This window comes from Natator depressus, chromosome 3 (assembly GCF_965152275.1).
Source record: "Natator depressus isolate rNatDep1 chromosome 3, rNatDep2.hap1, whole genome shotgun sequence".
Lineage (NCBI taxonomy): Eukaryota > Metazoa > Chordata > Testudines > Cheloniidae > Natator > Natator depressus.
Window position 1 is genome coordinate 60,473,890 of NC_134236.1, and position 26,825 is coordinate 60,500,714.

Genomic DNA, 26,825 nt, shown 5'->3' on the forward strand with positions numbered 1-26,825 from the left:
AGACTAACAAATGTATTTGAGCATAAGCGTTCGTGAGCTACAGCTCACTTCATCGAATGCATGTGAGCTGTAGCTCACGAAAGCTTATGCTCAAATAAATTGGTTAGTCTCTAAGGTGCCACAAGTCCTCCTTTTCTTTTTACAAAAGGTTTGTTTCCTCCATACATGGAGAGAGGACAAGTTATTGTTGTGGGGTTTTGAAGAGAGAATAAACAAGAGAAGATAAAGCTACTGAAGGGAGGAGGGGAGAGAGAAGATAACCTTGCTGGTGTGTTTCTGTTGTGAGAGTGTGGAGTAGAGAAAAGGCAGAGTACCCACAAACACCACGGTCACCTTCTCCGGGGCACAGGGCCAGAAAAGCAGGGTAAAGAGAGATGGAAAGGACACACACAGAAGGGAAAAGTAGGTGTGAACTGGGCCTGGAGACTGTCCGAAGTCCATAGATGTGGTCAGGCTGGTTTGGGGAGGAGAAGCTATGGAATGACATCTGGTGGGGCTATGATAATGGAATGACATCTGGTGGAGCTATATGCAGAGGGGGATGAGATAAAGACATTTTGCTACCTGTCACAGATTAGCTATATTAATTCATAGTGTATCTCCACTGAGCCATTGCAGTTAAACCAGATATGAATTTGGGCCAAGATATATATCAGCCTCCAGAATATAAAGTCAGAGCCACCCACAGCCATAGAAAAGGTGAAACCTCCATAAATGTTCCTTAACATTAACATTCAAAATTTGAAAGTAAGAAATACTAGTTATTATTTTAATACATTTATCTGTCTAATCAACCTTTCCTATAAAACAGCTGGATTTTTCCTTAAAAAAAAAAAAAAAAAAAAAAATTTGTGCCATCTGCTCCCTCAGCTGTTTCATTGTCCAAAAACTCTTCATGAGAAGTAAGCGCTCTTTCAGTATCTGGTTTAAACCTTAACAATCTGCAGCTTCTCTTCATGACCACATATTTTCCACATTCTTTGTTCAGTAGTTGGACCAAATAATGTCCTGGATCCTTCTACATCCCCTTTAAAAACTGAAAAGCCATACTAAGATTCCCTCTCAGTCTCCTTCTTTTCTCCATACTAAACACATTTAACCTTTCCTTTTCAGAGAGAACCATCCACACTATTACTCAATCCCGTTACCCTCCTCTGCTCCCTACCTAGAAGCTAGAAATCCTTCTTTTCAACTTGGCAACCAAAACTGTACACAATATTCCACATTGCCATATCAATGTTTTATGAGATGTCAACAATAATTATTTTGATTTGCAAAATTTTGCCTAAATTATGCAATCTGTTACCCCCACTTGCTTCCTGCTGCAGCAACGCATCATGGTTTCTCCTTTTGTAGAGACACTGTGGTGCCCCATGGGAGTGCCATGGCCACAACGTATCATGGGAGATGTAGTCCAAATGGTGGAGAGGAGAATGAGAGCACAAGGCACAGGAACTACAAGTCCCATGAGACACTGCCGTGGTATTTCCTAATTGAAATTTTGAGTCTTTGGACAAAATGTTTTCTGTTTTGGGCTGAAAACCAGCATGATTTTGGTTTTCAGTGTTTAGTTTTTTTAACAAAAAGTCAATTTTTTTTTGCAGAAAGCAGACACGTTTTGAGAAAAAAATTGCTTAATTGAAAATACAATTTCCCATCAAAAACTAATTCTGAAGGGCTAATTTTCAACCAGCCCTATTCAGCAATAATAAATAAACAATAACAGGCAGTTATATAGTGCTCTATAGACCAAATCTTTGTGCCATGGAACTTGATGTGAAGCAGCAGAAAGTTAAGGCACGAACTGTTACAATTTCAGACAAAACCCCACAAACGCAAGTACTATAAAATTTGAATTCAAGTTAACCCAGCTTCCTTAACGCAGCTCATTCTACCTACTGATTGCCCCATATACTGTATGGTGCTGTGGTTACCAGGAGTCCAAGCATGATAATACATAGTATGTGAAGCAACACATGGCTATTTACCTGAGCACAATGGCTTGAACTAAGCATGCTGTGACAAGCTCAGCTCAGAATCTTCTCCTTGATCTCAACTTTAACACTATAATATGCATTGCTTTCAAGGCTTTGGTGCCTTTCTGAATTTTACGTATGCAACTACTCTGTGGAACTGACTGTTTCACTCAAGAGACTAAGACCCAGCTGCTTAAATGCGCCCCTTAACACTGCCCTATATAATAATGCCCAAACAATTCATCCCTTCAGCAACCAAAATGTACAATATCCAAATATCAGATATTTTTGTTTTTCTATATATCAGAGGATATTTAAATGCTTATTAATGAATGATTATGTATTTATATATTATATATGAATTATATATATAGGCACTTACATATTCATCTATGGGATCTCCAACAGTGGGTGAATAAATGATTCTGTACTGCTGAACTGGCCCATCAGCATGGTCCCATTGTACAGACAGGCTGTTTGTTGTTGGACCAAACACCTTCAAGTTCCTTGGCCCACTGCGAGGTACTAAAAGGGGAATATGTATAAGGACCAATGAAATGGAGCGAAGACAGAAGTCCTCTCACATTATGACACCCTGGGATATAGAGCTGTCTCAGTGGGTCAGATGTTGCCCTGGAGTGCACATCAAGGACTCCCACTGACCCCTGCATGTACATGTACAGGCAAATAGAGATGATAATATCACGGCATTATCCAGAGGCCACATCAGGAGTGGGGCCCAACTGACCAGAATTCTGGCTCTGTGGAAGGGAGGGAAAGTCAGTAACTGAAGCTTGAAATGTGAGCATCCGCATCCATTACAGATTTCTGCCCAAACTCGGGCAGGCAAGACAATTGACAGATTGTCACCTTTGCAGATTTTATATAAATCTGGGCAAACAGTAGAGAAAAGGGTACACACAGAGCAAGGGTTGGCATGTTGCAGCCACAGGCAAGTTCCTCCATCTAGTTACAAGCACAAGGCTGGAATAAGCCAGGTTCACTGCAGGTTTATTCATCTGGGATATCCCTGCTGTCTACCCTCTTACAGAAGGCCTTGTGCTCTCAGCTCATTAGGTAATAACAGACAGGTTTTGCTATTTCAGATAATGGGGCAGGGGGGATTTTTGTGGGCTGCCTACAATGGGTTGTACAATGGGTTGGCTGGCCCTAGACCAAATGGCACCGCAGACAAGGAGCATCTTCAGTGCCTCCCCACCCCCATTTGTTAGCATTTCTAATACCTTATATTTTATTGCATTTGTAGCCCATTTCACGACTTTGATGCACGATTTTCATGTATGATTTGTCCCTGTCATATAAGACAATAAATTTGCAAACTAGGATCTGTAAATCTGTATTTATATCTTACTGTTTGACAGGTGACATCCTGACCATAATATACCCGCAAGGGCATGGCTAACAACATTCTAGGAGGTTTGAGGAAAATGTAGTTCTCAGAAAGTCTGGAAGATTCCATGTGATTCTACAAAGGTCTGGAACATTCTAGGAGGTGAGTAAAAATGAATCCACATACGGAATACCTGAAACATGTTACTTCAAACATGTTCCCTTTTGTCACTAACAACAAAAACAGCACCCAAGCCTGGGTCACCTGGGTCGCCTGCCCCTAAATCTGGCCCTGGGTTGTACTCATGTGATTATAATGGCAGACAAGACCCAGAATTCAAGCTGAAATTTATGCCTCTGTTTTGGCAGTAAACTGTCCATTTTAATGTGCTCTTTGTTTTGGAGAGAGAGACAGAGTTAGGAGTGTTGCTGTAACTGAATGTTACAGGCCAAAGGACTTTTTTACTGCTAAAGACCTAGGTTCAATTTAAGCTTACGTCACAAGTGTCAATCTAGTCTGGTCCCTAGTAAGAATTTATCTGCATTACAACCAAAAGATAATCTGGCCTAATTGGGAGCTGTTGTTCCAGGGAGGTCTAAAATCAAAAAAGCCATTACTCAGGTGAACTGGCAGACCTACACTGGAAAGTATACCTGACATTTGTTTGTAGGCAATACCTCACTCATATAAGCAGCAAATAGAGACACTAAGATAGCAGTAAATAAACATAATTTTGCCTCTTACTTGTTCTCCCTTGCCCAGTGCTTTGATTTCCCTCTCCATCGGCATACAGAGCCACAACGTTCACAGAGTAAGGAGTGTCAGGGGTCAGGCGCTCCAGCACAACATTGTGAGTGTTTGCTGGAACCACAATCTAGGAGGGAAAAGAGAGTGAAGTGAGAGTGACAGGTCCATACAACATCCTAATACAGATAATGCCTTGTAAAATTATTATTATTCAAATTAATTATCAGTCATTTATAGTGAAAGGAGGAAATTTGGGAGCATGATCCTGTTGTGTATTTTCCAACTACAATAATGCAATTTTATAGGAACCAGCCAGTACTGCTTGCCTAACACAAAACTCAACAGCAGGAGATGCAATTATGTGGCAGTAGAATACAGAAGTTCTCATTCTGCAAAATGACTTTTTTTCTAAAATGCTGATAGTTTAAAACCATAATTATTGTACGTACTTTGAACATGAAATGTTCATGAAAAAGTTGTGACTGGTAAAGATAGAGACATGCAGAAATCCAGAGCAAAATATTGCTCCATTGTGGTTTAGTGACATATGCTAAGGATACATTTTCAAAAGGGCCTCTATTAGGTCTCACACGTCTGCACAGTTATAAGTACTCACACTTGACAGATGCCAACAATACATTACAAATTCTAACAGGTTCACACAGATGTTGGACTGTTCATAGTGCACATATTTGTATCTGTAGAGTGTGGGTGACAGTCTACACATACAAGGGCTCAGGTACTCCTAAAACTTCTTATCCAAATCAATGCATATATAAAGTCCTAATTTTACATCCCAAGAGAGCCCTGAAGCCATTCCCACATACACATAAATAGTCTTTGCTTTGTATTTCTTATGTTTAAAAATCAATATTCCAATTTAATTCCCTTTTGTTGGCAATACAATAAAGGATTCTCAATAGCAAATTTAAAATGGGTGGGGCTTTTATTCTTTTACTCCACTGAATGGTGCGATTACATACAGCACATTAAATTCATATGGAAATGGGGTTTTCAGCAGAGATGCCGCATGCAGATAGGTTACAATCCATGGCACAATGAGGGGGGAATGGGGGCACTGGGCACCCCCAGCCCCAGGGGAAAGTGAAGTAGACGGCACCAGGAATCTTCAGGAGGGTGGGAAGATTGAATCCAGGCTTTTGGTGTTTCTTGGAGAAGCAGAGATGCAGCAGGAGGATGGGGTCTAGTGGTCCCAGAACTGCCTGGCCTCTGGTGGGGATGATGCTCTTCAGCCTGACCACCCCTCTGGGTAATAGCTCAGGGCTGAGTGAGAGGAGAGGAGACCATGGGGCTAGGTGTGGGGGGAAAGCTTGGAGCTGGTTCTGTGGGGGAAGAGCATGGGGCTAGATGGGGTACAACGGGAGGGGAGTGTGTGTAGTGTAGGGTGCTAGATGGGGAGCATGGATCTGGGTGCAGCAACAGCGAATGAGAACTCAGGGCTGGGAGCAGGGGCAGCGGAGGTGTGGATACTGTGTGGGGTTGGGTGCAGGGGAAGAATGTGGGGCAAAGAGTATGGTGCAGAGCAGGGAAGGGAGAGTTCTGGGCCTTCTGCTTAGGAGAATTCTGCTTGCACCCCTGGTTACAACTGTTTTGTTACTACAAGCCAATGATCATTGGAGGTGACATCCTCAGCGCTTCTTTGAGGAATACTCAGGAGGCTGAATAACTTACAGACTCTGATGGCCTTGGGCCAACCAGCGGAGCGTAGACAACTCTATACTGTTGTACTGGACCCGGTGCAGGTTCCCATCGGACATTCAGGGTGTTCGGTGTAGGGTTGTAAACTTGTATGTTTCTTGCCGCTCCTCTCACCACTAAGCCAAGGATAATTTAAATAAGTGTTACAGAGATGAGTACACAAGAATAACTCTGTTCTGTCCGGACACACACAGTAGCACAAAAAGGTGCTAAGATAACAGTTCATCTGTCTAAGGTACTTATGTGGCCTTCATTACCACAGTATCTGAGCATCTCACAGTCTAATGTGTTTATCCTCACAAACACCGGTATCAGGTATGCAAGCGCTATGGTCTCCATTTTTATAGATGGAAAGCTGAGGTACAGGTAGACTAGTGAATTACCCAAGGGCATACAGAAAGTCAGTGATGAAGCAGGGAATTGAACTCATGTGTCCCAAGTCACAGGCTAACATCCTAATCATTGGAACATGCTTCCTGTCAGCAAAAGCAGACTGAAAGCCTTCCTTACAGAAAGCAATGAAGATTGAGTATGTTGTGAAAGTGAATCACGATACACTCATATCATGATCAATGATACATGTGAACATCATTCTTAGGTACCTGCCCTACAACTAACTCAGGATCAGGATATTTGCAGAGGAATTGTAAAATAAATTAGGACTATACAACATCTATAATTTTGAATTATTTATATATAAATCCTAAGATGTTATGAATAAGACCACTTCACTTACAAGTTCTCCCAATGTCAGACACACGACCACCATCCCCTTCTGGGTAAGCTGGAACCACAGTTATTTTGTAAGGTGTGTCAGGCTGGAGAGATCTCAGGATGATATAATTTGTGTTCCCTGGTACTGTTGTCTGTTGGTTTAAAAAAAGTGGTGTGGTATTTAAATAAAGGATGAAACAATTGAGCATTTCAAGTACGACTGTCACTGCAGATGTCAGTTTAAACTATTTTACATTTTCTTAATGATCCCAAAAAGGAGTCTACAAATGAAGTCAGTGGGGCTACTCTGATTTATATCAGCTCAAGCTATCTGACCTAGTAATTATTACAAATTATATTCAAAAGCACATTTTCTTTTTACTTAAAGGCATAGCTATAGCCACATCTGTGCAACTTAACATGACAGACTGCAACTGCACGTTGGTTTAGAAGCCTGCTTCTGATGTCAAGGACCTCTGTGTGCTTCCTAGGGTCATCTGTTAAAAGGGAAGTGACACTATCTTTTCCAAAATTGGAACGCAGGAGAAACTTGAAACTGAAACTCAGCCAAAGAAAGAAACATTTGGCTGGATAATGTAAAGATAAATGTCCATATCCCACCCAATTTACACACAAATTATGAGTGATGGCTGGAAATACAAGATGCCAGCTGAAGAAACTTTCTTCTCCTTATGAAAAGCTATTTATATGGATACTGGAACTCTGAAGCAAAACAGCAGTTTTCTGGGTAGAGGAGAGTATCTTAGGCAAAACCAATGCAAAGGACTAATAGTTCTTTGTCAGTTTAAAAGTCAAATAGTTAAAGGGAAAGTTATTATTTAATTTAACTTTTAATTTAATGTTTATTACTCCTTCAGAATTACTTTCATTCTATTTATTCTATTCTACACAGGTTTTTATACTTCCCTCATCATTGTACTATCACCTTCCACCAGTGCATTGAGTAACGTAGCTAACATCTGTCACGTCTAATTTGTTCTCTCTCTCATTCTCTCTCCAGGCAGGGAAATATGGGTGCAGTGGAGTGTTTTGCTGTGGTAGCAGGGGTTTTGTGCTGTTGACTGTTTATTATTTTTAAGTGTGCACCCGCTGCTGTGTGTGTTTCTGTTAGAGGAAGCAGGTCAAAGAAGTGTGCCTTGAACTTAGGAGTGGAAGGGGATGAGGTTTGTGATAGTCCTTAGTTCCTGAAGGAGTTTGTTCTACAGGCCTGATAAAACTCTGTCTCTGTACTTAAGATTTATATTCCATTCCCAGCAGTGATTGTTATTTGCTATGCTACACATTCCCTTGGAACTGACCTGGACTAGTGGTGGACTTAGGACCAGATCCCACTGGTATCAACTCCAAAACCCGCAAGGATTGGTTTAAGACAAGGATTTGGCTCATAGCGCTATCTCAACTCAGTTATTTTTAGAGTTCAGTACTAATAATATCACATAAATAAGTAACATTACATACTTGTAAAAGCAGGTAGTAACAAACATCTCAGGTTAATACAGTAATACCACTTAGCACTTATATAGTGCTTCTCATCAATAGATCAGTGCTCTCTGAAAGACAGATAAGTGGCACTATCATTATTTTACTGGTGGGAAAACTGAGGTACAAAGAGGTGAATGGTAAGATTTTCAAAAGTGATTTAGGCTCCTAAGTTCCTTTTAGAAGGTGTGATGTAGGCACCTAAATCACTGAGGTGTTTTTGAAAATGTTACCCAAAGTTACTTGAATAATGTCATACTATCGGTGGCAAAGATGGGAACAGAAATGAGATCTCCTAAGTCCTTATCCGCTAGCCCATCCCCTTATGACAACATTCATGTCCATATATTTTGCCTTCAGAAGGAGGAGTGCAGTAGTTGCTGTGGAATACAGTTGCTCCCATGTGCTAACATCTAATCGCTGAAGATTTGCTTCTTAATATATTACATTAAAAAAGTGGTATTAAGTCATGAGCTCACTGACTTCCATGGAATTACTCTGAATTTATACCAGTGTAGCAGAGAACAGAATTTGCACAAGGTCTATATATATCCTTGTGTTGGGGTGAGGCACTCATCATTGTCAATTTTTGTTCAGGGGGTTATACTGCAACTTATCTGGGACAACTAATAAGACCCACAAGAATGATTACCATTTCCTCTGCACCACCTGTTGTTGGCACATAATATACTTTATACTGGCGAGGACTTCCTTCAGCATGATCCCATCGTACACTCAGCGTGCTGGTGGTTGGATCATACACCCGGAGATTCTTTACTGTGTTGAGTGGCTCTGAAATACATTGAAAGCCCTGTCAGACTGCTGAAATCACACTCCCTCTCAGGCAAATTAACACAGAGAATGAAGCACACGTGCTATGAAGGGAGGGGAAAAGATTTCTGATGTTTTCAAGTTGTGGGGTAGGGACAAAATGAGGTGGATTACACTCCAGAAGGTCCACACTATGAGACCTACCCCCCCACCCCCCGCAAAACTAATCGATCTGCTGATCTCCAGCGCAAGGTATAAATGGTTTCACAGCCATTTGCTAATGGAGACACCACAAACAGTTCTTTTACTTACTGGTCTTGCCCCTGCCTGTCATCCGTCCTCCTTCCCCATCCACATACATAGACGATACAGTAATAGTGTATGGCGTGTCAGGTTGCAGCTTCTGTAGTACGACACTGTTCTGCCTCCCTCCTACCATGGTCTGGAGTAAGACAAAAATGAACCATTAAAATCACTTATTTACTAAGTCTTACTGCTCTAGTAAAAATGTAAGTATTCGATACACACAACAGAATCCTGTATAGACTACATGGGGCATTGCTCCTTTCATGATCAGAAAGCTCACTAATAAATTAAACAGTAATTATATTCAGTTCAGTGTGGCATATTCATTAAGGCTGGTTTTAAAAGACTACAGTAATACAAAGACAGCATTTGTTAAAAGATTTCCAAATTTATATATATATAATAATTAAATATAGACCTTCAATCTTTTTAGTGGCAATGTAAAGGAATTTCTTCCCAGATGGGCCACGATCCATAGCCCATCAAAATCAATGGGAGTCTTTCCATTAACTTTCGAAGAGCTTTGGAGCAAGCATATCATGCCCATTGCTTAGGTGTATTTCAATAAATGATTATAACACTTTGTAGAGCTCTAAAACATAAATAGTTGTATAATATTAAAATCATGGAATTCTAGCCTCACTTTCACACATTTCGTTGCATGTTGATTCTAGAAATGTCCTAAACATTTTTGCTTTAATCCAAAAAGTACAATAAATCTTCTACTTCAATTATACTTAGACAGTTAACCATGTGACTTCAGCCCTTGTCAGACCACATAAGTAAAGATTTATAGTGACGTGAGAATGGCACCACTCTAGCAGGCTCAATTTTCTTTCATTATGTGAAATCGGTGTTTTTATACATCGCTCAAAGTAGCCTAACAATCTTCTTATACAATTTGTACATTTTAACAGTCTACTGAATTCAGATGTTTATGCCACAGCAATTAGAATCTGTTGAAAATGGAGAACTCCCAAAATGAGTAAGCATTTAGACATCTGGACATTTTACTGGAGTCCAGATGTTTTTAACCTAGTGCCCATCCACTGACATATTCTAAATTTCAGAGTAATCTACAGTCTTTAGCAGAACAACCTTTAGCATATGCTAACGAAACAAGAAATTGAAATAATGGGTTTAAATCCTTGTTATCTGTATACAGTTACTAAGGGCCAGAGTTTTAAAGGTGATTAGGTAGGTTCCTAGGTGCCTGCCTAACTCCTGTTGGAAGTAAGGCAGCCAGGCGCTTTTGAAAATACCCTCTTTAGGTGCCTAAATACCTTTACAAATCTGGTCCTAAGTCACTAGTATTTGCCCAGATCCTGGGGTGTGGCTTTAAGCCACCTTTCTCTTCCCTGGTCATGGAGCTGTTGGGCGCCCGACCAGTCTCTCAGAGCAACCTACAGCCCCTTTTTGAAAATTTGGCTTTGAAAGTTTTCGATGAGGTACTGATATAATCCAATAGTACCAGCAGTTTAATAAAATACCTACACCAAAAAGGTAGTCAAGAAATTACCATCATATGGCTGGTAATCATTAGCAAATATTGATTTTGTTGATCAATATACCATGAATCCAAAAATATATATATAATGTATTATATAATATAAATGTGAGGCTTGGAAATGGCCACCTGGGTGATCACTAGTCCAATGGTTCTCAACATTTTTGTTCTGAGGAACACTCTCTAGGAGGAAGTCTCCTCATGGATTATCTCTTCTCCCAGTCCCCTACAGATCTGCTCCCTAGATGAGTGAGAATAATTGATCTAGTCCATCCCCTGTATCGCTGGAAGACAGAGTATTCATAGATTTCTACAGAATGCCTCTTCTTGCCCTGTCTCACTTGAAAACCACCAGTTACAGATCACAGCCCCTCTTGGCAACTCATTCCCTGTTTAATTGACCTTATCACTGTTCTCTCTTGTTTACTGACTTTTCACTTTCACTGCACTGACTGTTGAAAACACACCCCCTTTTTGTTAATTCCTCACAGATATTTCTAGGCCTTTCTAACATACGTTGCTGCTTATTGACATGGATTTGGATTTTTAAAGAATCACATATTTCACATTTGAATTCAAATATATGCTGTTCATAGAAAAGTAAACTTGAATGTGAAAACATCCAGCCAAATCTAAAGTAAATACCGTACTGTGAACAGACACAATGCAAGAAACAGCTTCCTAGAAGGATTGGTAACCTAATAACTCTTTCCTGTACTGTTACTGATTTTTAGCAATAGAACTGGCTAAATCTGGTTATTTTGAACATTTTTCATAATGAACCAAAAGTGTAGACAATCAACTGGCCATGCTATTAATCAATAGGATTTGGTTTTGTTATTAGTAGCATACATTTCAGGTAAACTGGGTGACAAGCAGAGGGGCTGGATCTGTGGTTGCCAAACTGTGCTGTATGGACGACCAGTGGTGTACGGAGCACTAGCTGGTGGTCCATGAGAAGCTGGTCACATGGTGCTGACTGTCCTACGTGTTTACAGCACCTGAATCACATTAAAAGAAGCTAAACGACCTTCAATGTTTTCCTAATATTACTTTCTCTCCTAAGCAGTTTCTGTAGTTACCATAGAGCTGTTACTCATTCACTGCTGGAACAGCCGGTGGTCCACACTATCTTGAATTAGTCACCATGACACAGTCCCTCTATTAGCATGTGAACCACACAGTGAAAATCTCAGACAAGCCCTGGACTGGAAGACGTTTGTGAATCACAGTTCTCTAGGACTTATATTTTGATATTTTTATTTGATTTGTACATATTTAAGGTAGAAATATAGCTAGTTTTACTTTATTATCTGATCCGTACAGATAATGGGATGCAAGACAATCTCAAGAAAATTGATTTTCCACATGGCCACTTTTTTTCCCCATAGAGAACATATTAGTTTGGAAATTTATATTTAATACATAAATACCCATATTTATTTTGACCATAAAGTTTCATCTAAAAATGAAACTGATTAATATCTGCACTACTCTGATTTGAAACGTAATTGTTCTGACACACTAATCTTAAGAACTACATGATCAAATTTGTTTTTCATGGTCTAATAATTATAGTGCTTAAAAATTAGTTACCGATTGTTCAGGGCCATCCCCAGTTGTACGCTGGTAAGTGATCCTGTATCTCTGCACTCGGCCACTGGCTGGATCCCACTTTACTGTCAGGCTATTGGAAGTCGCATTGTACACCTGAAGGTTTCGTGGGCCACTCTTTGGTGCTGAAGTTATTGAAGCACAGGGTAAGCACACAGTTCAAACAAAGGGCCAGATTCTGTACTCGGATGTGTGCCAGGATGCCACTGGCTTCACTGAGCCAGGCATGTGCAGAATTTGGCCCAGAGTTTTCAGAATACAACAAAGAGAATTTAACTGGAATGTTAGTAAAATAACAAAGCATGTGTTAACCATATGTTTAGTATCATTCCAAATACAAAATTATATTTATTAATAAGCTGAGATCATCGTAAATACACTATTCAGTTTTAAATGGGAATTATGACTTCTTTAAATAACATGAAACCTGAGAATTCAGGTTCTTACCTTGTGTTGTTGGACGTATTGCAGGTACTAGGAAAAAACACAAGAATTTTTGAGAAGTATTGCATATATGCCTTTAATTCTAATTTAATAGCTAATAATAATAATAATTAGGCAGTTAACTCACGCGATTAACTCAAAAAAATTAATCACAATTAAAAAAACTAATCGCAGTTTTAATCACACTGTTAAACAATAGAATACCAATTGAAATGTATTAAATATTTTGGATGTTTTTCTACATTTTCATATATATTGTATTCTGTGTTGTAATTGAAATCAAAGTGTATATTATTTTTTATTATAAATATTTGCACTGTAAAAATGATAAAAGAAATAATATTTTTCAGTTCACCTCATACAATTACTGTAGTGCAATTTCTTCATTCTGCAAGTGCAACTTACAAATGTAGAATTTTTTTTGTTACATAACTGCACTCAAAAACAAAACAATGTAAAACTTCAGAGCCTACAAGTCCACTCAGTCCTACTTCTTGTTCAGCCAATCGCTAAGATAATCAAGTGTGTTTACATTTACGGGAGATAATGCTGTCCTCTTCTTATTTACAATGTCACCAGAAAGTGAGAGCAGGCATTTGTATGGCACTTTTGTAGCGGCATTGCAAGGTATTTACGTGCCAGGTATGCTAAACATTCATACGCCCCTTCATGCTTTGGCCACCATTGCAGGGGACATGCATTAATTAAATTTGTGACTGAACTCCTTGGGGGAGAATTGTATGTCCCCTCCTCTGTTTTACCCACCTTCTGTCATATATTTCATGTTATAGCAGTCTTGGATGATGACCCAGCACATGTTCATTTTAAGAACACTTTCACTATAGATTTGACAAAATGCAGAGAAGGTACCAGTGTGAGATTTGTAAAGATAGTTACAGCACTCAACCCTAGGTTTAAAAATCTGAAGTGCCTTCCAAAATCTGAGAGGGAGGAGGTGTGGAGCATGCTTTCAGAAATCTTAAAAGAGCAACACTCTAATGTGAAAACTACAGAACCTGAACCACCAAAAAAGAAAATCAACCTTCTGCTAACGGCATCTGACTCAGATAATGAAAATAACATGCGTTGGTCTGCAGTGCTTTGGATTGTTATCGAACAGAACCCGTCATCAGCAACAATGTGTGTCGCCTGGAATGGTGGTTGAAGCACGAAGGAACATATGAATCTTTAGCACATCTGGCAGGTAAATATCTTGCGACACTGGCTACAACAGTGCCATGCAAACGCCTGTTCTCAGTTTAAACAAGAAGTGGGCAGCATTATCTCCTGAAAATGTAAACAAACTTGTTTGTCTGAGCGATTGACTGAACAAGAAGTAAGACTGAGTGGACTTGTAGGCTCTAAAATTTTACATTTTTATTTTTGAATGCAGTTTTTTGTATGTAATTCTACATTTGCAAGTTCAACTTTCATGATAAAGAGATTGCACTACAGTACTTGTATTAGGTGAATTGAAAAATACTATTTCTTTTGTTTTTTACAGTTCAAATACTTGTAATAAAAATAAGTGTACACTTTGTATTTTGTGTTGTAATTGAAATCAATATATTTGAAAATCTACAAAACATCCAAAAAGATTTAAATAAATGCATTCTATTATTGTTTAACAGTACGATTAATCATGTGATTAATCACAATAAAACTTTTAATCACTTGACAGCCCTAATAATAATAATAATTAATAATACACATTAACCCTTTTAGGGAATTGATTACTTACATGTCCGCTCACTGCCAATCAAGTCATCACTTTCGGATTCATCAGGATAGATGGCAGTAACTGAGACATCATATAGGGTGTCTGGGTTCAGATTTTCGAAAACCAGAGTATTTTCATCGCCATTTAGGATGGTCTGGTGGTGGGAGAAAAGAAAGGAGATAACAGAGCATTTTTCTTTACATTGTGATATTTTAGTTGGCTGCAAATATTGGACCAGATCCTGAAAACCTCTCCACATACAATTCCCCCCGAAGCGTTTCCAAGATTGAGGCCATTCACAAATTTAATTTCAGATAAAAAATAGTGCTCTGAGAGTGTCCTAAAGAAAACTGCATGTTGACTATTCGTTCCTACCTCCTGCTTTTCTGTTCCACCATAGGGTCCCCAGGTGATTCTATAGAGAGCCACATCTGGAGCTCCATGGTCCCAAGTGCCTCTGAAACTTTGCTTTGTTACTTCTGTGAGTCTGAGATTGACTGGTGCTGGTACAGGCACTATTATGAAGAAAGGAAAAATACTTCTCAAAACAAACGAACAAAAGATACAGCCTATAAACTAAGAATAGTCACAATCACAAAGCTCCATTAATAAACAACTTTCTATGCAACAGAGTATGCTCCCAGACACATTTCCAGTGATTTTAATAGTAAATTGTAGTGTTACTCAGCACTTATACAGAGCAATTTGTCTTTCATATGGCCAGGTCCTCAGCTAATATAAACTGGCACAGCTCCATTGACTTCAGTAGAACTACACCGATTCATAGCAGCTGAAGTTCTGGCACATAGATTTCCCAGAAGGTATAATTAGACCATCTAGTCTGACCTCCTGCATAAATAATCCTTAGAACTTCACCCAAGAATTCCTGTACTGAACCCAATATCTTGTGGCTGAACACTTTCCTTGATGAGCTGTTTTTTCTATCACTGACAAAAAATCTGCTAGGTTAAAAACTTTTCAGTATCAGCCTTCTTTTCCTTGTGCAGGATCTGAGTATTTTATAAAAGGGCAGAGGGCTATTCCCATTTTACAGATGAGGAAACTGAGACAAAGAGTGGCTTATGCGAGGCCACACAGTTTATCAATGACACAACTGGGAACAGAACCCACATGTCCTGATTCCTAATGCTATGCCTTATCCACTAGACAGCTTCAGAAGTTGCATAGGTCCCAGAGAGCAGAATTCTGCTCTCTAAGCATTCTACTTAATAAGAAGAATTTAGAATTCTCAAAGTGAAGGTTTAAGAAATGGATTACATGATATTGCTGCCTAAATTCTAAAATAAAATGCAGCACATTTTGCTTAAACAGAATCTAAGAAAACATATTTAATAGCAGAGTTAAATTAAATATTCCCACAACTTACAAGTGGTAGCTTTAGCAGCTACTGGGATAGATTCTCCTTCGTCATATACTGTAACGAGTTGTATATCATACGGAGTTTGTGAGAGAAGACTAGAAAGGACTGTGCTCGTTTTTGATTTATCAACTTCCACCTAGAAACAAAAATAAAGGCAGCAGAATTGTAAATTGACACACAGTTAAGTTTCTGTCCCTATACATGCACATTAATATATGGTAGTCATTGCTCCAACAAAAAAGACCAAGATATTCTGGGATAATTTTGCACTCCTTTTCGGGGTGCAATTTGTACCTACATTGTTGCACCTGCACTTGAACTGTGGGTGCAAATCTGGGTACTCATACCTCTGACTACTTGACTGTAGGTGCAAAACAAGTCGTTTGAGCAGCAAGTACTGTAACTGGCACCTAGAGTTAATTTCAAGTCACCAGGGCCTGATGAAATACACCATAAAATTCTCAAGGAGCCGACAGAGGCAATATCTAAGCCATTAGCAATTATCTTCAAAAAGTCATGGAAGACAGGAGAGATTCCAGAGGACTGGAAAAGGGCAAATATAGTGACAATCTATAAAAAGTGGAATAAGGACAGCCCAGGGAATTACAGACCAGTCAGCTTAACTTCAGTACCCAGAAAGATAATGGAGCAAATAATTAAGCAATCAATTTGCAAACACCTGGAAGATAATAAGATGATAAGTAAAAATGAGCATGGATTTGTCAAGAACAAATCGTGTCAAACCAATAGCTTTCTTTGACAGGATAACAAGCTTGTGAATGGGGGGAAGAAGTAGATGTGGTATATCTTGACTTTAGTAAGGCTTTTGATACTGTCTCACATGACCTCATAAAAAAACTAGGGAAATACAACTAAAAAATAGCTACTATAAGGTGGGTGAATAATTGGTGGGAAAGTAGTTATCAGTGGTTCACAGTCAAGCTGGAAGGGCATATCAAGAGAGGTCCTGCAGGGATCAGTTCTGAGTCTGGTTCTGATCAATACCTTCATCAATGATTTAGATAATGGCATAGAGAGAGTACACTTATAAAGTTTGTGGATGATACCAAGCAAGGAGGGGTTGCAAGTGCTTTGGAGGATAGGTTTAAAATTAAAAATGATCTGGACCAACTGGAGAAATGGTCTGAAATAAATAGGATGAAATTCAATAAGGACAAATGCAAAGTACTCCACTTTGGAGGGAACAATCATTTGCACACATACAAAATGTGCCTAGGAAGGAGTACTGCAGAAAGGGACCTGAGGGGTCATAGTGGATCACAAGCTAAATATGAGTCAACAGTGTAACACTGTGGCAAAAAAAAGCATACGTCATTCTGGGATATATTAGCAGGAGTGCTGAAAGCAAGACACAAGAAGTAATTCTTCCACTCTACTTTGTGCTGATTAGGCCTCAACTGGAGTATTGTGTCCAGTTCTGGGTACCACATTTCAGGAAAAATGTGGACAAATTGGAGAAAGTCTAGAGAAGAGCAACAAAAATGATTAAAGGTCTAGAAAACATGACCTATGGTGGAAGATTGAAAAAACTGGGTTTGTTTAGTCTGGAGAAGAGAAGACTGAGAAGGGTCATGATATGCATTGTCAAGTACATAAAAGATTGTTAGAAAGAGGAGGGAGGAATATTGTTCTCTTAAACCGCTGAGAATAGGACAAGAAGCAATGGGATTAAATTGCAGCAAGGGAGGTTTAGGTTGCTCATTAGGAAAAGCTTCCTAACTGTCGGGGTGGTTAAACATTGGAATAAATTGCACAGGGAGGTTGTAGAATCTCCATCATTGGGGATTTCTAAGAGCAGGCTAGACAAACACTTGTCAGGGAGGGTCTAGATAACACTTAGTCCTTCCATGAGTGCAGGGGACTGGACTAGAAGACCTCTTGAGGTTCCTTCCAGTCCTACGATTCTATGATTATCCATATACAAAAATGCAGACGCAAATTGCACCTGCAAAAAGAGCGTCGGTCCTTTTGACAATGTACTTTATTGTCACATTTCCAGTAACAGCTAAGTCAGTACACTAAGTAATGTTCCCTCAGTACAAATATGCACAACCTGTATATCACTCAGCACAAACGGCTCTAGGGGTGCAATTGTGTGCTGTGCCTCCTGGAAGAGCAGCATATGCAGCTGCAGTCCAGGGCCACAGGGGCTAAAATGGCTTGAAGCCACCTTCGTGCCCTCCTGACTTTGAGGTGTTCCAAGGGTGGTGTAGCCACACTTAGAAAGCCTGGATTGGTTAAGTTACCTCGGCCCATCTTTGGCTGTCTCTGGGCAGCAGGGCCACACAGAGTGTCCAGTGCTTGCTGCACAGGAATTTTCCTTTGGCCAGCTAAGGAGCTTTTCCAGTCCCTTTGTAGAACCAAGGGGATCAGGGGGAGAATTCCAACCCAAGTTTGTAAAGCTCCCAAGATGTCAGTACCCTTTTAATGATATTGCAGCTGCCAACAGCTGATCTTCTCTGTTTTTACTACCTGTTTCTAATATTATATTTAAGCTTCTTACAGTAAAACAATCTTCAGTTAGTTGCTAAAATGCTTTCCACCTACCTCTTTTGGTTCATCTCCCAAAGTTGTTTTGTATCTCAATAGGTATTTGCGGACTTTTCCTGGGGCAGGATCCCAAATGACATTCATGCTGCTGTGAGTAATGTCTCTAACCCTCAAGCTTTTGGCTCCAGCTAAAGGTACTGTAAAATAGGAATAATAATATACAACTACTATTCTCAAAGTGGAAAGGAAACTCTTTTTGCATCTTTTTTTGTTAAAAAAAAAAAAGCCAAAAACGTAACAAAGGGAATCCCTGTTTTGGCCACCTGATGACTCATTTCAACAAATTATCCAGCCACCACAATAGTTGAACAGCTGTACTCTGCTCATGTTGGTGATTTCAGAATTACTCAATATTGGCTGGAAAAGGGCCAGAGCTCCTTCTTATAAACATAATTTCAATGCCATTTAAAGGAGGTTGGTTTAATTAGAAAGTACAGGTAACGCCTTTTTAAATAAATACCATTTCAAATGTGTTTATTGCTTTTAAATAAGCCTTTTGGCACCCAAATCCTAGTTACTATATTTAGGTGAACAGTCCCACTGAACTCAATGATGTGAGTAAATCAAGCAGAATTTAGCCCTTAGTAGCTACAGGTAATGTGAGATAATCCAACTTTTCCTTTACCTTTAGCCATCTTCCACTTTAATTGTTAAAATACTAAATCTTTTTGAAAAGAGGTATAAGTAGGCTCACAATAAAATAAATCCACTGTAATCTGCTGTTTGCAAGTTGTTAGCCAAATTGCCCTTCCTTTATCAAGCTCCCATGAGCTTGGACCGGAAGCCATATTGGGTTTTTTTTTCATTTAGTTCATTTTCAGTTAAAGTGGCTTTATGACCCTTCAAAACATTTGCAATGATGAAAAATCCATACCTAGAGGAAAAAGACTACAGAAAGTGACAAAATAAATGCCCCGCTCCTCCCACCCAACCATCGCTGCTAAAATATAATGTAAGTTAGATATTACTGATACAACATAAAACAAAGCAAGAATTCAAGAAGCCCTTACATGTCACTTCCTGAGTGGTGAGTGGGTCACTGCTGAGATCGCCGAACTCTGCATGAATAGTTAAAGTGTAGGCAGTATTGGGGATGAGGTCTACCAGCTGAACATCATTCACTGATGACCCAACTTGCATCTGTACATGAAAGAAAGATGCAAGGTGTTGAAAAATAAAAGAGAGCAGAAAGAAAAAGCAAACAATGATTTAATTAAAAGAGAAAACTTTGTTTCCAAGATTTACACTACATTTACAACTTCCTGACTGATGTCATTGTTTATAATACTCCAGTAAATGTGCTGCTCTTCATAAATACCTGCCAGACATTTCTCACTATTATGGGATACCCTTGAAAATCTAACAGCTTTTTGTGGGGAGCCGGAGGGGAGAGACAAGTTACAGAGAAGTAAAGGTAACTTTCCACACCTCTTTTTCTACAGCTGGTATTGTGGCATTGAGAGGTTCATACAATAACCGATAACCAGTAGCTCCCCTGAGAGGTTCCCATCTCACTCTCATGGAAGTCGAGCCAATGTCATAAGCATTCAGGTTTCTGACTGTAGGGATTGGCACTGTGAAAATATGAAATTATTCATTTTATTCAATCACTTTATTTATTACTTTTCTGCCTACTCCACGGCCTTTTAGCATTATACTCCATCCAGCAGTACTATAGAGAATAGGTCACTTGGGAATAAGGAGGTATAGGGTTAGTGAAATAAGGAACCCACAGATTTTGTTGTTGTAAGTGGTGATTAACTTAAAGAATTAGTAACAGTCATATCTTTTTTAATGTGTCCAGGGATTTTCTGTTATAACACTAATTTTCAAAATTTTAACATTCTGTTCCTAAAGGACAAAGCTGCATTTTGAAGTGTATATTAAGACTCTTGAATATTCTAAAGTTCTACCTTAATTAATATTAAATGTTGATTATCAAACCCAAACATAACTGGCTTCTGGATATGTACATATAAAGGGAACATTTTTGTATCTATTTTCTTTACTCTGTTATACAGTTTTCTTACTCTGTAAAAAACTACATAAACAGTAAAAAAGCACCTCAAATTTTAAAGCACTAATGTGAATAAATTAAGTTGGAATTTATAACCTGCCTAATGTAGAGCAATCACATATGACAGAAGTAAATTGCTAATGATCAGCATGTTGACAGGCTCAGGATGTCACTCTATCTTGCATTCAGTAACAACATACATATTATCAATCATTTGAACAGCTGATAATGGAAGCATGAGCCAATCTATGCCCATACGCACAAAACTGATGTAATTGCTCTGAACCAGGCACACATTAATGCTCTAAAATCAGAGTCAATTTGAGACAACATTTTGGCTGCCTGTAGCAAGAATGATCTGTGTAATACAGAGGTGCACAGATGGAATGAAGGCATGTATTTGACAACTTCTGGACCATATTCCCTGAGATTATAAATCGTTTACTGGAATGTTTCTCCAGGGCTCTGGCCAAAGAGGACTAGTAGAGCAGTGTCTTTATGAGTTTGGAAGGAAGCCAGAGTCAGGGCAGACAATTTCCACCCTGCAGCTGTCTCTTATGGCCACAACTTTCCAGGAATGGTTATATGGGCAACTCAAGGACCAAACTACCATTTTATGTTGTCAAGAAGTATTGCAATAATAAGTATTCTACTGAAGGACTATCACTGGTGTCACACCAACTTGTTAAACACATTGTTCACACTGGAATTCTAACTTACCAGTTGTTTCTGTGCCACTTAGAGGTTCACTGCTTTCATCTTCTACCACAGAGAACACTTTAACAACATATTCTGTTTCAGGTTTCAGGTTTCTCAGAACTGTAGTAGTTTCCGCTCTATTTACATAAAACTACATAAAAACAAAAGCAATGTTAATTTAATTTACCAAAGTCATCTTCAGTCTTGCTGCATATTACTCTTGCATCAATGGAGTTACACTATAAATAAATTCATCCCTTAGTCTTCTGCATGTTTAGTTTTTCAGTATTCTGCCCCCATTATGTCTGAAAAAGCAAGCTGTAGGGATTTAGGCAGACATATGTTTTCAATAAGGTTACACACGTGTAACAGTGTACATTTAGATTTAAATGACTCCCTACTATCATAGTTTGCATTTATGCTACACCAATGGCTCTCAAACTTTTGTAATGGTGACCCCTTTCAGACAGCAAGCCTCTCAGTGTGACCCTCCCCTTTATACATTAAAAACACTTTTTTACATATTTAACACCATTATAAATGCTGGAGGCAAAGCGGGGTTTGGGGTGGAGGCTGACAGCTCGTGACCCCTCCATGTAATAACCTTGCGACCCTCTGAGGGTCCCAACCCCCAGTTTGAGAACCCCTGTGCTACACATTATTCGGTTGAATGGGGAACATGCTTGGAAATGTAATATTCAAATTCTTCTTCCTTGTTTTTGGACATAGAATTTAGACAGTATGGCACCACAGAAAATCGAGACCTGTAGAGCACATGTACTGTACCCAGTGACATTAGCAACAAGGATCAACCAAAAAGAAGCAAAATGTCTTCAGAATAAAATGCCATTGGACAAGCAAGGTATAAAGTCAACATGTGCCAGAACGGCTGCACCTGCCCTAACCAAAGGACAAATCCTGAAGAAAGTGCTAGTTTTGGCCGAGTAAAGCTGGAGTCAGATCTGAGTATGGATTTAACAGTCTTGCTCCAAGGTGCCACCCTCTGACCCTAACCTAAATACTATCTCACAATCTGTAGAGCCCACCATCCCTTTTGCTTTAACCATGACCCAGAATAAGGTATACTAAAGGGCCACTACTTCTAGTTGATGATATGGTCAGAGAGTTTTCATGAACGGACTTGATTAAAGGAACATCTGACTGTGGACATATGAACCAGTGGGCATTACTAGGAAACATAGACAAGTATTTTCTAAGGTATATTAAACTCCAAGTTTCATAATTTTAAAATATCCAAGATCATCTATAGTATGAACCTCATTTCTGTCAGGTTTTTGAAACACTCAGCAAAAATAATGTAACTTGCTATTGTGGCCAGGAATATACCCCTTTTGTAAGATGCCTCCATGCTCTTTGAGACAGAAGTCCTTTCCCACCTCACGTCACTCCACACATAACCAACATTCTTTCAGATTAACACAAATCTTAAATTGGTACCATGCTGTCTTGGCAGAATCTAGATGAGAGAAACTTCAATATGCAAGAGTCTGAAGTTCATATAGATAAAATCAGAACAGAGACTCCAGGTACTAACCTGCTGAGGTGGGCCTCCAGAAACAGGGTAGTATTCAACCCTGTATCTATCCACGCTGTCAACGGGTGCAGTCCATGTCACTCTGAAAGAACGAGGTGTCACCTCAGAAGTCACCAGATTGGAAGGAGGTGACAAACTACCTACAGCATTGAAACAAATAAAGGGAGATGCTCATTAATGAGGAAGTTCGCCAGTGATGGGAATGAAACTCAGAATAATACACAAGTTCAACTGCTTTGAAAAAAATATTTACTGCTGCTCTTTGGTGGTATTTCTGAAATGAAGCCTCACTTCACCGGGGGAGCCCTTACAACAGCAATGACAATGATAGACCAGCACCACATCATTTCGTGGCTCTGTGGGCAGTAGCCTTCCTAACAGACCTAGGCAAGTTCCCTCTCCTTCCTACCCCACCCTGAACACTAACATTTGATAGGGAGAACTCTCATCTTGAGGGGCTCTTTTTCCAGGCTAAGCTTTGCTTCTGAGCTGTAAGCCAGCCAGATTTCACATTTCAACAGTGCAGTCCTGTTAAAACTCTTCCTGGGTTGAGTAACAGTCAGCCAGGAAAGAACCTTCCCCCGCCCCCTCCCCATATAAGGGGAGACACATTAAATAACATCTTTCCCATGTGCTTGACCCCGGGAATAAGGCAGGCTTAGACAGCCACATAATGCTGGTGGAGGAAAAACACGGTTGTTATCCCAGGTGGCTTGCACAGCTTCTTTAGGCCAGTAGCTGAAAAAGCAGATTGCCTTGACAGTTCCCAGTCAGCAATGAAGGAATTTTAGACCAATTTTAAAGCACATAAACTGGGAGAGGATGAATTTGATTGAAAAGAAAGACATACCTGGGCCTTTTACACTATTACACAGATTAATCGTTAAGTCATCAACAATATTAACGAGGAAGGAGAAATCAGCAACGTTGTAAACATGGGTATCATCTGGATCTGTTGCAATCTGCTTCAACTCATTTTCATCCGCATTTTTAATACCTTAAATACATGACACATAAACAAGACTTAAATGAAGTGTAATATAGCTAAGCCTCCCGCACCGAAACACATCATTTCTATCGCATTCAATGGATTCAAGTGCATTACTATTGATCTATTATGATCTTTTAAAACTCATCTCTACATTCAATTTTTCTTCATACAATACTTACCAATCGCATAAAGTTCCACTCCCTCATCCCTGAGTCTCTTTGAAGGAGCCACTATATCGTCTTGTGATTTGCCATCAGTGATGAGAACACCGATTTTGTGAGCTCTAGGCCTCAATCCGACTTCTGGTTTGAAATTGTCTTTTAGGATGAAACTCAAAGCCATTCCTAATGTTACATAAAGAAGCAACTGGTGAGCACGGTACACTATTAAAAATATACCTTACTGGCAAACAAATGTATTTCACCATAGCCATCACTGACCACATCACTCCCCTCTTTACATCCTTTCAAGGGCTGTCCATCATCTTCCACGCCAAATTCAAGCTTCTCATCCTCCCCTACCAAGTCCTGCACCACCTCTGCCCTTGCCAACATCTCTGCTCCCCATTCTTCCTCCTCTCCCTTTTATATCCTTCCCTCCTGCCAAAATCCCCACCACACCACCCCCTTTTATCCCCACACTTGTCTTCATGCTGCCCCTTGTGCACTGAATTGCCTTCCCCTCTTTTTTCATAAGCCAAATTATTTCATCCATCACATTCCTTATCCACCCAAATTCTCCTCCACCAAATCCCTCCTTAAAACACACTTCTGCAGAGAACCCTTGCCTTTGGATGCTAACCTCAGCAAGATTTTCCCAACACTTCAAGATTGTGCCATCACCTTCCGTATTATAGTACGTCTGAACAGTTTTAGTCATGTCCAAACTAGACTGGAAGCATCTTTGGGCAGGGAATTTTTTATGATGCACAGTGCTGAGCTCATTGATAATAATGACCAGATGATTTATGGCAATTACTGGAACATTTTTAAATACAGCTTAAGGAAAACTAAGGGAATGTAACGTACCTGTTAGAGTATTGCCTCCTTTGTATGGTAAGTTGGCCACCGCATCTAGTAAACTCTGTTTGGAACCGTAAGTATTTAGGTGCCATTCTGTTCTGGGGTCTCCACTATACTGAGCAAGAGCTGAAAAAGCCATTATCACTCGGTTACTACATTGTTATGGAACAGTTATGTGCCCAGACCCCTTTTATACCTGCAAGACTTACCAATCTGCACTTTGTCAGGACCAATATCAAAGACTTCAACAATACGAGCAATGAAGTTCCTGACTGTTTTAAAATTTGGTCTCCCGATACTCCATGAACCATCCACCAGCAACACAATATCAGCTTCTGCTCTGGTAATACACTCCAAGCCTGCCACACCAACAAGAAAAAAACATGTTATCCATATTAATCCATGCAGGTACTTTATTTTCTCCTGCTCTCTTCTACACTACATGATGTACATTGAATTGACTTACTGACTGAAGTACTTCTAGTGTTATCCACTGATGTGCTGTGGCCTGTCAATACCAGCTACTGATCCACTATTCATGAATTATTTCCATGGTACAAGATTTATTCATTTCCTCATACACACATCCCTCCCAGAGGGACCTCTTCTAACGTGTCAAAATTAATGAAAATGCTTTTCCCTACTATCATAGGCTTTACCTCGCTTGATCTTTATTCATAGAAAATAAATTTATTTCAGTTCCTGAGGGAATAGAAGTTTAAGATAATGACTAATCTGGCAGTGGGATAGCCCTATATTTTGAATGAACTAAACGCAAAAATTAAAATATGTGAGCATTTTCAAATGATCCAGATTTACATTATTTTAGTCTAGAATCAGGGGCTAACCTCATGTCCTGTGTTCAATTATACAATGGAATAATTAGTATAGATCATTAACATATTCAGGTAAGCAACATCACTCAACTTTTAGTGAAATAAAATAAATTAATATAGATGGTGCAGAAGTTTGCACATGTAAAACAAGAAAGAGAGAACATAACTTAGAAGAAGATATGCAAACAAATACACAAGTCAAGAGATATAGAAATGACAAAAACAAACATTTATACAAAGCTGCAATGTTTTGAAAAGGAAGAAAGTTATCTCAGATACCCTCAGTTTACAAACTATGGAATAAAAATATGAATAATTTCAGTTTCATCATATTGGAAATCACAGAATGTTTATACAAAGCAGAAAGATACAAGTATTTAAATGATCTTATTATCAGTCATTTGAAAGAAAAAAAAAACACTTGTTCTCTCTCTTTTCTTGGAGATTGAGTTACCAGCTGCAAATTTTCTGGCTTCTTGCCATCATAGCTTCTGGTCTTTATATGGAAGAAATCCCATTGAGAAAAATCAGCCAAACTCATCACAGTTGAAAGATATTGTGATTTCATCTATGTTCCACATAATTGATCCAATACTGTAGACTCCTAACTACTCGATGTACCTGAGGGTTTAAAAGCATGATCCTCTTCTGCATAGAAAATATAGATCTAGTCTTTAATCAGGACAATACAAATAGTTTGTGGAGTAGAGTTTAAGTAAAATCTTGTTAGATCAAAACTGTGCATGCATATGTTCACCAATGAAACTTCATGTACCTTTAACCAATTAAATTACTTTGTTTTTTACTTTTCTTCCAACTCCCATAATCCCACACCTGAAAAGTCTAGCAAAGGCACTATATCTTTATTAATTTTTGTTATTTGAACAAATATACAGGATTACCACTGCATACAGAATTTACTTTCCCAGCTACAAATTTCATTTTTCCCAGTAACCATGACTTTAGTCCATGCACTACGAAAACATTTTAGCTTACAGTATATAACATTGTAGGAAGGAATGGTAGCTGCAGTAATATAAACATCGTAAAATATGCCTGGTGTAATTATTTTTCTGCCAGAATTACTAGTTTGTCTCCCGTTTCACTGGTAGCATGCTGCTGTGCCACCTTTCTCAATTTTACCCTCTAGTATTAGATAGAGTTTCTGGCCAAGGTCAGTAAATTCCCTTAGCACTATATTTCAGGCATACCATTTTTCTAGTTCCACATAGGTAAACACCTCTTCAAATCCAGCAGCCACTGCTATGTTGTAAATAACATTTGTAATTGCAAACAGATTAGGGTTTTCTGCCTACCTGTTGTAAAAAAGGGAGCTGTGTACTTCAATTTTTGGCAATCCAAAAATAGTTTAAAACCTACTTAC

General features: G+C 39.1%; 1 protein-coding gene across 1 annotated transcript in view; it reads right to left on the reverse strand.

Annotated features, from left to right (window-relative positions):
* Positions 1–26,825, reverse strand: part of COL12A1 (collagen type XII alpha 1 chain) — a 116,071-nt gene that overhangs the window by 50,620 nt on the left and 38,626 nt on the right. Inside the window, 20 exon segments of the mRNA XM_074947992.1 lie at positions 2,359–2,501; positions 4,072–4,201; positions 5,767–5,909; positions 6,530–6,659; positions 8,660–8,799; positions 9,091–9,220; positions 12,188–12,330; positions 12,653–12,679; positions 14,391–14,523; positions 14,745–14,884; positions 15,757–15,886; positions 18,319–18,458; positions 19,332–19,461; positions 19,750–19,895; positions 21,059–21,188; positions 22,593–22,732; positions 23,443–23,589; positions 23,763–23,927; positions 24,612–24,731; positions 24,815–24,964. Of these exon segments, the coding sequence (XP_074804093.1) occupies positions 2,359–2,501; positions 4,072–4,201; positions 5,767–5,909; positions 6,530–6,659; positions 8,660–8,799; positions 9,091–9,220; positions 12,188–12,330; positions 12,653–12,679; positions 14,391–14,523; positions 14,745–14,884; positions 15,757–15,886; positions 18,319–18,458; positions 19,332–19,461; positions 19,750–19,895; positions 21,059–21,188; positions 22,593–22,732; positions 23,443–23,589; positions 23,763–23,927; positions 24,612–24,731; positions 24,815–24,964 (2,657 nt within the window).